The sequence below is a fragment of the Podarcis cretensis genome, assembly GCF_951804945.1.
Source record: "Podarcis cretensis genome assembly, chromosome: 7".
Lineage (NCBI taxonomy): Eukaryota > Metazoa > Chordata > Lepidosauria > Squamata > Lacertidae > Podarcis > Podarcis cretensis.
Window position 1 is genome coordinate 3,567,544 of NC_137176.1, and position 14,333 is coordinate 3,581,876.

General features: G+C 41.5%; 1 protein-coding gene across 5 annotated transcripts in view; it reads left to right on the forward strand.

The window, feature by feature from the left end:
• The window catches only part of AFAP1 (actin filament associated protein 1), a 52,682-nt gene that overhangs the window by 8,315 nt on the left and 30,034 nt on the right, over positions 1 to 14,333 (forward strand). For all 5 annotated transcript variants that reach the window (XM_079983523.1, XM_079983526.1, XM_079983525.1 and 2 more), the window contains exons 2-6: positions 4,102 to 4,230; positions 5,425 to 5,522; positions 9,507 to 9,615; positions 11,231 to 11,442; positions 11,888 to 12,067. In XM_079983523.1, coding sequence (XP_079839649.1) covers positions 4,104 to 4,230; positions 5,425 to 5,522; positions 9,507 to 9,615; positions 11,231 to 11,442; positions 11,888 to 12,067 — 726 coding nt within the window. In that variant the 5' untranslated portion in view covers positions 4,102 to 4,103. The remainder of the gene's footprint in view (positions 1 to 4,101; positions 4,231 to 5,424; positions 5,523 to 9,506; positions 9,616 to 11,230; positions 11,443 to 11,887; positions 12,068 to 14,333) is intronic.

The following is a 14,333-nucleotide window of genomic DNA, read 5'->3' on the forward strand; positions in this document are numbered from 1 at the left end:
ACTGGTGTGTCTGATCTTCAGTGCTTTCTCATTCAAAGGAATTTTAACCTTGTTGTGCTGTCTTGGAACACCTCACCACTTGGAAATATGTGTGCTATGTACTAATATGATGGCTGACAACAAGCAGGTGAGGATAAGTTTGGAACATGTAAAGAGGAATTGATTGCAATTGTTGCCCATAAAATCAGACTAAAATTTGCTGATGTGTTTCCTACCAAGGTGAGCCTTTGGTTGGTTGGTTGGTTTGGTCTGCCATGCTTTCCCCTGGATTCTGTGGTTATAAAAAAGTAAATGAAACTGGAGTCATACCAAGGGGGAGCCTAGCAGGCTGGTGCTGAGCAACTGCATCTCCTTGAAAAAGCTGCCACCTTGATCTGGGGACCAGTTCACACTTAAATGTAAGCAGTTGTGCCCTCCCCCAAACATAGGCGTGTTTTGGGAAACACTGGGATCTTCCCTCTTAAGGTGGTAGACCTGTCAATTGACTGGTGAAATGCTGACAGATGACTTTGTTATTTGGCTGTTGTCCACTGTGTACATGACAGCTTAACTTTTTATTTATTGTGAATAGCACTAGAAAGAACGATATTTGCACATTTTTGTTGTGGTGAAGATGGGGTGTGTATGCTCGTTTTGATCACTTCTGGCAAACTGATGCCTGATGTAATGTTTCTTTTAGAGACTTGTAGTCTCTCTAAGCTACGCCCCTCTGCATTTGGCATATAGCTGCTCAACTTTCTCCAATTAGGTGTGGTTCTCGTGTTCTGGAGTGTTAAGTCAAAGAAACTCCTGGCATCTGAACTTCATTTGTGGAGAAGTAGTGTAGAAAAGGAACAAAGAGGTATAATGGCATATGGCATTTCAAACAATTTGCAGAATTGTAAACATTTCGCCTGTGTTCTGCTGGATTACTTGGCTAACAAGATCCAACATACTGTCTTTTGAAAACTTGGAACGTTTTGCTATGGTATCGAAAGACACCTAAAAAAGTGATGTGAACAGAATTATGTTTTACTCTGGTTACTGTGTCAACTTCAAACTTACGTATGTTGTTTACAATTAAAAGATTGAAAGCATAAGATAAAAGAATACAACATGGAAGTTGAATCACAACAGAATAAAACCAGCAACAGTGTAATGTGAATTATCTCTGAGCATTGATATACCACACTGAAATTGATTTATGGCATAGCTCTCTCTTGGAAGTTCAAATACCTAATCCATACCCTCCCTCGTGTTAATGGAGGATGGGGTGGAGAGAGGATTATGAAATACATTGTAATGTGATATCTGAAGCAAGACCTCTGTAAGATTTGCCTCTACCAGTCATTTGTGTGTGTCACAGCTGTTTTCTACAGACAGTTGGCAGCTGCACACTCAGACAGACAGGCCATGCCAAGTCCCATAATGACCATTTTCAGCCATATGTTGATGAAGGCTTGATAACGCTGATGGTAATGGGGAGACTTAATGAAGGATTTTCCTTTTTCCTCCTTTGCCAAGAAACATGCCCCCCCCAGCAAAAAAAAAAAAAAAACACCTTTCAGTTACACTTCTAAATATTTAAGAGGGAATTCAAATGTGTAATTCTTTGTGGAGGGCTAAGGATAAAATCAAATGAAAAGTGCTACCAGGAATTTCAGGTTGACAAAATGAAATGGCAAATAAAGTCTTCTGGCTCTTTATTCGCAAAGGATTCTGTTGGTGCAGAAGTAATTGAAATCACATAAAAGTTAGAAATGTGTGTTTGTTTGCAGTGTTTAATAATTCAGTGTGGTGGTGTTTTAAGGAAGACAGATGGCAGCAATAGCTTCTTAATTCTGATATTAGCCTTATTAATTTTCAAGTGAGCAACAGAAGCAGCTGGCAAGATGAGAAAATCCATCCCTGTTGTAGTGTGGTTAGTGGTTGTCATTGCCTGAGCCAGAGGACTCAGCTGGGTTCAGCCCTGATGGCCAACTAATGAGAGTCTCAGTGTAGGACAAACATTCCTCCTGCCTTTGAGATGGTATGGGGATAGGCGTATCAGCATATTTATCCATATTTTGTTTACACTTAACATTTAATATGCAGCAGATATGTAGAGCTGCTCATAATGTGTGTCTCATAATTGGAAATGCATGCTCCATCTTCTCTTAACGCAAGAATTGTCTTGGTGGAAGAGACCAGAGCTCCTCCTCACTTAGCGTTCTGCTTCCAAGACAGTCAGCCAGGAGCTTCTGGGAGCTCACAGCCAGGGACTGGCTACTTCTCCATGAACATTGGGAGGGAGGTTATTGGTTTGTTTTGTTTATTCTGTATTTTTATGCTGTGAACCACCCTAAGATACTCAGATGATGGGCGTAAAAAAATGAAATATAAACATTTCTAATTCCTTTAAAAGCAATCTAGGCTTGCGGCCATGATTAATAGTTATCCAGGTGTTTGTACACTTACATCTAAGTGTTCATATACAAAATTTTGTTTCTGAGAACATCTGAAACAGCCAGCCGAATTAATCTTTACATTCATTTTTTTATAGTCTTGTTGAAAGTTAGGCTTGTTCATTATGGGAGGGCTGTCCCATTTGTGTCTCTGCCCTCATTGTGTCCTTTTTTTTTTTTTACTTTTCATAGAAGAAATGTGCTGCCAGATCAAGGGTGAGGATGAATAAATACCACCTGGGAATTGACCTTCCCCTGTGATCTCTCAGTTGTGCTGCTTTCCCCTAGGCAACATAACAACATCTTCAATAACTGTATCTAATTAAACCTTGCTTCTCAGAAAGTTACCTGGTTATCTTTATGGATAGCCTTAAATAAAGAGTGATGTAGTTTGATAAATAAATCTAGCAGTTGATTTTTCCATGGCATCAGAAATTTTATGGTCAATAAATCTGTTTTGCTTTCTCCTAGAGAACAGACAATATTAACTCTGTGCTATACTGTCAGTACATGAAAGATTTGTTCTAATCTATTAAGGCTCCCTACATTCCATCGCCTGGATCATCTTAGCTGCTCTGCTTCTTTTTTTCTGTGCCTTTGCATATGAAGGGCAGGTTCAAATGTTACTAGAAAGCTCAAAGCTCTTCCTCATGGTTCCTCAGACATCTAAAAGCTGTTTACATCACACATTTACCCAAATATGTGCAGTGTCCTGTTTCACCATCATCGTCATCTGGCAGTGTAGGGCACTTTATACCCATACCACCCCTTGGCTTCCACATGTTAATGTTTGTAGATGAGCATCAATAAAGGGAAGAATGTGCTCTAGTCTAATGAAGGAGGCAGGTAATTCTTGAACTGGCTTTGCTGCAAACTGTTTATCCCTCTGTCCAAGAGATGAGCACTTTCTGAATCCTCAAAGATCACTCATTTTCCTGACAGTATTCTAGAGGCCAGAAGTAAGGTAAAGGTAAAGGGACCCCTGACCAGTCGTGACCGACTCTGGGGTTGTGGCGCTCATCTCACTTTATTGGCCGAGGGAGCCAGTGTTTGTCCACAGACAGCTTTCAGGTCATGTGGCCAGCATGGCTAAGCCACTTCTGGTGAACCAAAGCAGCGCACGGAAACACCGTTTACCTTTCCGCCGGAGCGGTACCTATTTATCTACTTGCACGTTGATGTGCTTTAGAACTGCTAGGTTGGCAGGAGCAGGAACCGAGCAACGGGAGCTCAACCCATCGCGGGGATTCGAACTGCCGACCTTCTGATTGGCAAGTCCTAGGCCCTGTGGTTTAACCCACAGCACCACCCGCGTCCCCAAAAGGAACCACCTGCACCCCGCTAAATCCAGCACAGAAATGTGAAAAATGGCATCAAGCGAAGGGTTAGATGAAATTGGTTTGGGTGGTGGATTTACCAGTTGGCCATCTTACCCCTATCCATAGAAGTGTGCTTTCCCTTCAGTTGCTTGTCACTGGATTGCCTTGGTATAAATACCATTCCTACCTAAGGGGGAACTGTTGTTCAAATGGTCTCAAACAACAATAGACAGGAAGCTGCTATGTACAATTTAAACCACTACCAGCAGCTTCCTTTTACAGTTCTGCTAGGCTGCCTGTTCTAAATATCATTTTTATGCTTATTTTCATTATACGAAATTGTTTTTATTTTGTTTCAGCCATGGAAGAATTAATAGTTGAACTACAGCTGTTTCTTCAGCTTCTGGACCATGAATACTTAACAACCACAGTCAGGGAGAAAAAGGCAGCTTTGAGTAACATTCTTCTGAGGATACAATCATCAAAAGGTTAATGCCAGGTTTATGTTATTAGCATATGGTATGGGGTGAGGCAAGACTGTGTTTAACCCAGAGCACTAGGAAAACAAAACCTCACCCAGTTCCCCCCTCCTCATTTTGTTGCAGTCTGGCTTACATGTTCTGCACCCGAGTAGAACAGCATTTCCAAGTGGCCAGTCTTGCAGGGGTGAACCTTCCGGTGGTTCCCTCACTGCGAGAAGTGAGGTTACAGGGAACCAGGCAGAGGGCCTTCTCGGTAGTGGCGCCTGCCCTGTGGAACGCCCTCCCAGCAGATGTCAAGGCAATAAACAACTGTCTTACTTTTAAAAGACATCTACAGGCGGCCCTGTTTAGGGAAGTTTTTAATGTTTGATGCTGTATTGTGTTTTTAATATTCGGATGGAAGCCGCCCAGAGTGGCTGGGAAACCCAGCCAGATGTGCGGGATATAAATAATAATAATATATTATTATTATTATTATTATTATTATTATTATTATTATTAATTATTTATTAGTGCTGAGGGCAGGGATTATGGTCAAATTGGGCACAAACAGTTCATGCCTCTAACAGGGAACGGGTGTTTTATGGAGGCAGCAGGAGGGTTAACTCTTCTTTGCACAGCAGTTAGGCTTGAAAGCAGCTTCTCACTCAGCCCAATGAAAGGCTGTTTTCAAGTCTTATTTCCCTGTGTGTGAGGGACTTCTTTTTTAAGGGGTGGTGGTGTCACAGGGCATGGAGAGTGGAGGGTTGACCACTTACTTTCTGACCCTTCTAAAACTGCCACCCCATGGCATTTTGTCTTGAAAACAGCCATTGGTTTCAGTTAAAGGCTGTTTTCAAGGGAGGAGGGGGTCTTTGCACTGGATAGGCCACAACTCTCACTAGTGCCCCATTCCCAGAGGAAAGATTTGCATCATTCTCTTCATGCCTCAAGTGGGGGCAAGAGTGCCTTCCCATTCTTTTCTTTGCAGCTTCAAGGATGTTCCCTCATGATAAACTTTAGTGGCTTCTTAAAGTAAGGATTCTTAACTCCCCTCTTGTTTTTATTTTCATTTAGCAAGTCACTGCCCTTGTAATGTGTTATTCCTTCTCTCCCACCCCATGTCCTATGTGTAAGCTTTGAGTTGATGCCATGGTAAGCATCACCAACTCCATTAATTAATGTCAATTTTACATAGTCTTTTCCCCATCCTCACATTAGATTTTGAAATAAAAGAAAATGCACAGAAACAAGAGGTTACCAGTAACTTACCTGCTCCTCCTCAGATGCCTCTGCCAGAGATTCCTCAGCAATGGCTGGTGAGTATATTCTAAGTGTTTGCTAATGAAGAGATCTTTCTCAATTTTTTTTTAAATAGTACAGCTTTGAAATTCGTTTACCTATTTGTTTATTTGAATGTATATCCTGTTCCCTCATATCTATTTAAAGTGTGAAAGCAGCATATCCAGTAGGATGATTTGCCAAACCTTTCTTGCCATACCATCTACTTGTAGAGCAATTTGACTTTCACTTTGAGCTAATACTTAACAGATTATCCACCAGGTCTTCCTGTTCATACTTAAATATCATTGAAACAAATTTGCTTATTGACTATTCCCAGTGTTTCATTTTCAATGAAGATACTACACCAAATTTTCACCCAATTTTAATTGATTTCCGTATTTGATGCCTGCCAATTAATATTTTGCGATATTGGATAGCTGACATGTTAATCAGTCTCGGTTGTTTTCATACTTCTATCTTCAGGGAATAATTGCTCTACTGACATATGCCAAGGAATTTATCTGTGTTCTCCACAGAATCCCTGAACATTGTACAAGATGCTGCAGTGTGTTCTTGGGTCTTGTACTCACTTGGGTCTTGTAACACCAGACATTCCTGTGGTTGCACATTGCAGACCAAGGGCACAAGCTGTCTTTAATCTACTCCTCCAAAGAATTCAGGGTGCCCTGGGACATAGTGTGAAAATCCCTGTTACAATGTAAATGACTATATTTCATGACTTGAATGCAATAGAAGTTAATATTAGACAGTATTTGACAGCTAGTGTATAATTGTATTTAACGTAAGTATTTGATAGACTATATTTGTTAATATTTAGTTGTTATTTGATAACGTAAGTTGATAATTAGTATTTTGACTGTTGATAATTTATTTATTTAGGAGAATTAAAAACAAATACAAAAATACAACTAATTTCCCATTTTGACACAATGAACAACTAAATAGTGCATCTTCTTAGCCCATTATGCATAAAAATCAGCTTCAAAATGGAAATCATAGAATCATAGAATCATAGAGTTGGAAGAGACCACAAGGGCCATCGAGTCCAACCCCCTGCCAAGCAGGAAACACCATCAGAGCACTCCTGACATATGGTTGTCAAGCCTCTGCTTAAAGACCTCCAAAGAAGGAGACTCCACCGCACTCCTTGGCAGCAAATTCCACTGTCGAACAGCTCTTACTGTCAGGAAGTTCTTCCTAATGTTTAGGTGGAATTTTTTTTCTTGTAGTTTGGAACCATTGCTCCGTGTCCGCTTCTCTGGAGCAGCAGAAAACAACCTTTCTCCCTCCTCTATGTGACATCCTTTTATATATTTGAACATGGCTATCATATCACCCCTTAACCTCCTCTTCTCCAGGCTAAACATGCCCAGCTCCCTTAGCCGTTCCTCATAAGGCATCGTTTCCAGGCCTTTGACCATAAAATTCAACATTGTAAAACATAGCAAACTGCCAAACGAAAATCCTTTAAGGACTAGAAAATAGAATATTACAGATGAAAAGTGTAATTTCCACATTTTAAACATCAGGATCAACAATTGGGCAAAAGAAAAATCAAGTTGCTCTTCCCATCCACATATGCAGAAGCAGTCACAATCCAATTGCATTCCCAGCCCCCTATACAACAAAAACATAATCACTGCTAAAAATACATCACATTCTGTTCCACCCAAGCACATTCTATACATGAACAACACATTCACAATAATGAAACTCAAAAACACCCTAAACTAATATGCTCATTACTATTCTAGAACACTGTCAGATCACACTCTTGACACTATTCCCACAGTTCAGCTTCCCATCCTCAAACAACAACATACTCGCATGCCTACTCTGTGAGACCCAGACAAACCTGGACAAATACTGACATACAAGCAATAATCCATAAACATCCCATGAACAAAGCATTCATACCAAGCACTTGCCCTCTCCATCTCTCACTCTGCAGGGGCAGGTGGGCAGAATCTCCAGTAGTTCTGAAGGTTATAGAAGATACTTCCTCCAACTTTCTCACAAACCGTGCAGTGACGCATCACACTACACCAAGAAAAATAATTCTGTAAACATGATGCCCCATCTAAATACCCCTCCCTTCACCTCTCACCTAAGGGACCAAAGCTATCCTAATATCAGGCTGTCTGCATTCTCCACCTTAAAGAAAAAACACATTCTAGCCCACTAATAATGTTTATATGCTGCCAGAGAAATATCTGTTCAATCCTATAACTAATAGTGAAATTCTTCCAGGTATGGCTGCTTGGAGTCCTGAAGAGAATTAATCCACACCACATATTGTTTCAGGTCCCACTTGCTTTCTTCCAATTCCCAGCACGAGTAATTTTTACTTGTATTTGTTCATTCTACCACAGCTGTTATAATAGCAACATGATAATGTTTAGGGATCTCCATCCCTCCTTCTAATGACTTTCTCAACTCAGTGATTTTATTATTCCCAATCAGTCTCTTCAACTTGGTTGAACCTGCATTTTTATGGAAAGCATCTGACTCATCTAGGCACATTTTGCTGTGGACCATCTTTGTAAATGCTGCCACATCTTAGCCCTAGGCCCATGTGATATTTTAACTGTTGGGCAAGTACTTTGATAACTTTATTCTTGAATATTTAACATCTCTGTCTTTCCATTTAGAATTACAAACATTTGTGTTATTGTTTTAAATGACTACCCGTTGCTTGGTTTTGCTTGATTTACGTTATAACCAGCAGATTTGCTGAATTTGTCAGGCCATGCCATCCTTTGGCCCTGAGTGCATTGTGTGGGACTAAGTCCTTGCTGGTAGGTCCCCAAACCAGTTGATGAATGATGCCAGCCCTGGAGGTGGCATAGTCTGGTCCCTTTTATTTCCCTTCCATTGATTTCAATAGAAGGCAAATAGTTAAAGTGGGGGAAAGGAAAAGGGTGGAGGGACACAAGGAGGGATGGAGATCCACCCTGTTGACAAGACCAGCAGGTCATTCAAGTATATTTGGTTCTCTTTCTTTCCTTAAGATTACAGCCTTGCAGTAGCCAATAAATTCTCCATCGATACAGAGTCCATCATAATCACTCTCTCTACTTTGTTACACATCGTCTTGATGTGGAAGACTTTTGGGCGCAGTCCTGTGCTACTAAGTAATTGGTAGAACACTCAGATCACATTTCCCTACCTTAGAAGAAAAGGCAGCTTAGCTGAGTGGTCTGCTGTGATTATACAAAAGCTGCATTTGGACGTTTAAATTTCCATGCAGGATTCCTAAGTTGCAAGATCTGAACATAATGTAAAACAACAACCACCACACCTTGATGTTTTCTTTTGGCCATTCAATGTGCTTCACTTTTGTGGAGCTGCCCTTGGGTCTGGTTCAGAAGCTCCAGATGGTGCAGGATGCCACGGCCAGATTGATGATGGGAGATTCTGGTTGAGAACATGTGACAGTGTTGTTAAAACAGCTGCATTAGCTGTCCCATGTGCTAATGAGCCATGTTTAAGGTTCTTGCATTGATTTACAAAGCCCTGAACAACTTGGGGCCAGGATACCTCAGGGACTGCCTGGACCCTTATATTCCAGCTCAGCCGCAGAGATCATCTGCAAGAGAGTTTTTGGTCATTCCCAAAGCTGGTGAGGCTTGTTTGACAACAATGAGAAATTGAGCTTTGAGTGTCATCGGCCCAGTCCTGAGAAACACCCTGCCAACAGAGAGTCAGGGGCTGCCTTCTGTGCCAACTTCTAAATGCCTGCTGAAAAGTTTTCTGTTGTGCCAGGCCTATGTAGGCATTTGGGAGTACACCCCCCACAATGGCCTGTTGATGCTTGGTTTTTGGTTTTTTGCTTTTAACTTGCTTTTAACTTTTTATTGTTTTATTGCCTGCTTTTATGTTTTTATATTGTTGTAAACCGCTGCGATAATAGTTTTTTGATACAGTGGTATATTAATATAATATAATATAAATATTAAATAAATAATAACTAAAATAAACTTTCCTCCCCCATTTAGCCACCAGATAATGGTCCACCACCATTACCTTCCTCATCCCTTCCTGAAGGTTACTATGAGGAAGCAGTACCACTCAGTCCAGGAAAGGCTCCAGAATACATCACATCCAGTAAGTAAAAGATACACAACTGAGTAAAGTCAACTGCAAACAGGAAAAAAATGCAGACAATATATATTATATCTGCACAAAACTGATAAACCTGTTTTAGCTAAACTAGATTCCATTTCATTTGTTGGTAGGATTGAGAAGCTAAATGTTGAGCCTGTGGCACTTGATCAGTATTCTAGGTTACCTACCAAGAATTATTTTTGCTCACTGTATGCTACTCAAGCATTCAAGACTGTCTTGTACTTTTCAAATAATGATCCGCTTGACTTTTATACCAAGCAATTCTAACTATAGGAAGCCAGCAGAATCTACTCTGGGTAATTTAAACCGGCATAAATGAAGCTGGCATAAGTTACCCTTATTTCCAAACTCCATTGAGGAACAAGGCTACTGCCGGCTGAGCTGGCCTGAGTCTGGCAGAGGGAAAACAAGCCTTTAAAATAGAGTTTGACTTACACCACCTTTTTTGACTGTGTAGGTTCCATAGGATTCTAGAGTTGGAAGGGATCCTGAGGGTCAGCTAGTCCAATCCCTTGCCAGAATGTTAGGTCCCATGACCAAGCTGAAGGGGGTTTGGAATAGGTGCAAGTCACCCATGTGTTATCCCACCCAGCCACACTCCTTATTACACTCAGTTCAGCCTGAGCTGGGATAGGAGACTTTCCCTGCTGTGCCTCTGGCTAAGCCAGGATAAGGGCTCAGCGAGAAATCTTACTTATCATCCTGGTGGATCTTGAGTTCGAATTGTGCTGCCACTATATCTGTGGCTTCAGTGTTAGAAACAGAATGCCTTTGAGCACCAATTTCTGGGGGTTCTGAGGGAGAGAGGGCTTCCCATAGACATCTGGTTGGCTCACTTAAGAATGTCGCATTGAAGTCATTGTGGGACTGCACAAACTGATTAAACATTTGCTCTTTCATGGGCATATAAAACTTATTTTATGTACAAGGAGGCAGGCCTGGGATTTGGGTGTCTTTGAGATCAGCATTTTCCTTCTCACATTATGAGAGAGGGCTGGACAACAAGGCCTTTAAACATTTGAACCAACTTCCCAAACAAACAGGTTTAGGATTCTGCGTTTCTTCCTTTGTTTTATAGTTATTGTGGCTTTGGTTATCATTTGTAAGCTAACTTTGCTAGTGAAAATGTAAATGTGATATAGTCATACCTCATGTTACGTCCGCTTCATGTTACGTTCTTTCAGGTTACGTCCCGTGGCAACTCAGAAGTACCAGAAAGGGTTACTTCTGGGTTTCGCCACTCGCACATGCGCAGAAGCGCAAAATGATGTCACACGCATGCACAGAGCGGCGAATCACAACCTGCACGTGCGCAGATGCGCCGCTGCGGGTTGCACTCTTTTCATGTTGCAAACGGGCCTCTGGAACGGATCCCGTTCGCAACCAGAGGTACCACTGGACTTCTATAAAAAGTTACTCAGTAGAGTTACATCTATTGCTCTTGTACTCTACTGATACCACTTAAGAAAATGTTTTAATAGACATGAGATCATTCTGAGCAGACTGTTTTGTTCCAAATGTTGCTTTGTTGGAATGTGCTGTTTGGTTAAGTTTATTTTAATAGAACTCCCCACCCCACCACTTCTTTCCTAAGATTACGATTCTGATGCTATGAGCAGCTCTTACGAGTCTTATGATGAAGAGGATGAGGATGGGAAAGGGAAGAAAATGAGACACCAGTGGCCTTCCGAAGAAGCATCGATGGACCTTGTTAAGGATGCTAAAATCTGTGCCTTCCTTTTAAGAAAGAAGCGATTTGGGCAGTGGACTAAACTGCTTTGTGTGATCAAAGAAAACAAACTACTGGTGACTAAAATTTATGGTTTTTGTGATAATGCCAGTTATAGTGTATTGAAGCCTGGGAAAACTATCCATGAGGCTGTGAGCCACCTGCCTGAGTGTGCTGACTGACTTGCTGCTGCCATTAGCCTGGTGAAAACATAACCAGCAGGACAACCCACTTATCACAAAATCCCACAGCAGCAAAATTTATTGCCATAGTGCAAAAGCTTTGTGGATCAGAGTACTAGAATTCAGCTGGGGCCTCTGTTTCATTACTAGTTTTTCTGATAACAAATTTTATTGCTATTTTAGAAACCATGACATGGTCTCAGTATAGTTGTGATAATGTTGATGCTGTTTATCTTTGATTAGTGGAAAGATGAAGCAAATTTTATTTAGCTTTGGATTGGAGCTGCTTTTTGCGCACCATGAAGCTTTGTCCTAATACCATTCTTAACTGTGTGTTTAGTGCTATAAGAGTTCCAAGGACCAACAGCCTCAGATGGAACTTTTGTTGAGTGGCTGCAGTATTACGTACATTCCCAAAGATAGTAAAAAGAAGAAGCATGAGCTGAAAATCACACACCAGGGGCAGGATGCTTTAGTGCTTGCTGTACAGAGCAAGGAGCAGGCAGATCAATGGCTGAAGGTATGTACTGCAATTTTAACCAGTCCCATTTCCTATAGTGATCTTGGTGCCATAAAAGTGTGTTTAAGAATGTGAGTAAACTTGAAGATATGTTTGAAATGTGAAGTGTTGGCACTATTCCATTACTCGTGGCGTTGGGGCATGCAGCAGCGTTGGCCTATGGTGTGGTGCAGGTGGGTCTACATTGTTCTCCCAGCTTCCCAACGCCATGTTTTGACTGCTGCTTACTGAGAGGGTGAGGTGCAGGCAGCGCAGCATGGTCCCCCACACTGTGGCAGGAGAGTCAAATTGGCTCTGCCGCTGCACATCACACTGAGCATCACACCGAGCTGTTCATGCCACGCCCCTTGGTAAGTAGCAGCCACACATGGTGTTGGGGAGTTGGGAGAGCAATGCAGCTCCACCCCTTGCATTCTGCCAGCTGCTACTGGAGGCATGATAATTCAGCCCACTAGTATCCTTAAGCCATACACAAACATTGTATGACATGGCTCAGTGTGGTGTTGTTGCTGTTGTCCTCCTGTGAGGAGTCAATCAACTGGTGATGTGACCTAGTACTCATTCATCTTTTAATCTGCTTCTGCCTTCTCAAATTTTCACTCCCAGTTTCTACTTTTTGTTGTTTTACTTTTTTCTGTTCATATGTTTGGTTATTTAAAAAAGTATAATTATTCAGGTTTCACTAACGATCCGAAGTAGTTGAAATATAAATGGCCCTACTTTTAGCTAAAGTTTGCCCTGATTCAGTTCACTTAAAAGTCACCAGATTTCACTTCTCTTGTTCCATTGGGACTTTGTTCCAAACAATTGCAGCTTGGCTGATGACTGCACATTGTAGAATGTTAGGGCTATCTTTTTGCAGGTAAAAAGTATTGTTTCTCAAAAAAGCTAAGGCAAAAAGTGTTACATTTGTATTTAGGATTCTGTAGTAGCCACTTAAAATTTTCCGGCCTTAGGGGGGCTCTAAAGCATCCATATTTTGAAATCCAACTGCATGCTGACAAAGCACAATAGAAAGGCAGATGATTAATTTTGGCAGAAAGTTGTCCTTGACCTCAGAAATGGAATGAGCTCAATGCTACTCCTCTTATCAAGGCACTTTTGCCACATAGTAAGCAGTTGCCTGTAATTGCTAAAGTTCAGTTTTTCATATACTTCCACCTCCTTTGCAGTGTTGAAGCCTAAATTAATTTCAGAAGGACTCTCAGGCAAAGTAACTTTTCTCCAGTGGCTCTTGAAATTTATTAAAGTAGTTGATGAAGAATTCTTTCCCATTTGCTTTTACATGCTGTTTCGTTTGCAAATTGGCATTCTGATTCATGCCTGTTTGCACAAGGGAGCAGCTACCTTGTAAGGACTGAAGGGCTATTTTCACACTGCCTGTTCTGCTTCAGAGACCAGATGCACTGGCTAGAGTGGAAGCCTGTCTCACATGCAGCCTTCTCTCATTCTAACTCCACTCCTTCCTTGCAAATGAGCTGTTTTGCAATACAGGAACCTTCCCAGAACCGGACATCTTCATTAAGTGCTTTATAAAATGTTGTGGTTTAGTCAACAGTGTGCCGCTTGGTGGCAAATGGCAGTGTGAATACAGTCACATCTTTCCCCTGCTTGCCCTATCGTAGAGTGTACTGTATATCTCCTTTAAAGTTTTGTGTTTGAAGCAGCAGGTTCCCCACTAACTCTCCACACAGCTGGCTGGTACAGCCCCTTGTTCTTTGCCTCAGGTCTGTCATGTCTTGTGCCGTCTTGTCCTGTCTGGAATCCTCCTTTGATGGGATCTCCTCCTATGTGTCCATGCTCCTTTCCAAGTTGGGAGTCCTCTTTTGAATAAGTGTGTTTTGGAGCTGTCCTGGTAGCGGTAAGCTTCAGAGACCCTTTGATCTATTCTGGAGCCTTCCTACTCTGTCTGCCCTCTGTTCTGCCTTGTAGCCTGAGCTCAGCTCCTGCTCCCAACTTCCTGCCCTGCCTGCATGACGGCACCTTTTCGGTTCTAACTGTATATGCTTCTTTGTGTGAGCCTAGGTCCTGTGCCTACTTGTTTGTGCTGGATTCTTGCATAACACCTTTCCCAGATCCGTAAAAAACCTTCCCCTTGCATGTTACTTCAACTCTGATTTTCATCAGGTTATAAAGTCTACTTCTTTGGTCTAAACCAGAAAAGGGTTGGAGGAAAGTCTCTTTCACAACATTGATTTGTAGTATTTCTCCCTTGCCTTTTGATCTCAAAAACGGAATTGTTAGTTAAAATTTCTGATACAGGTTT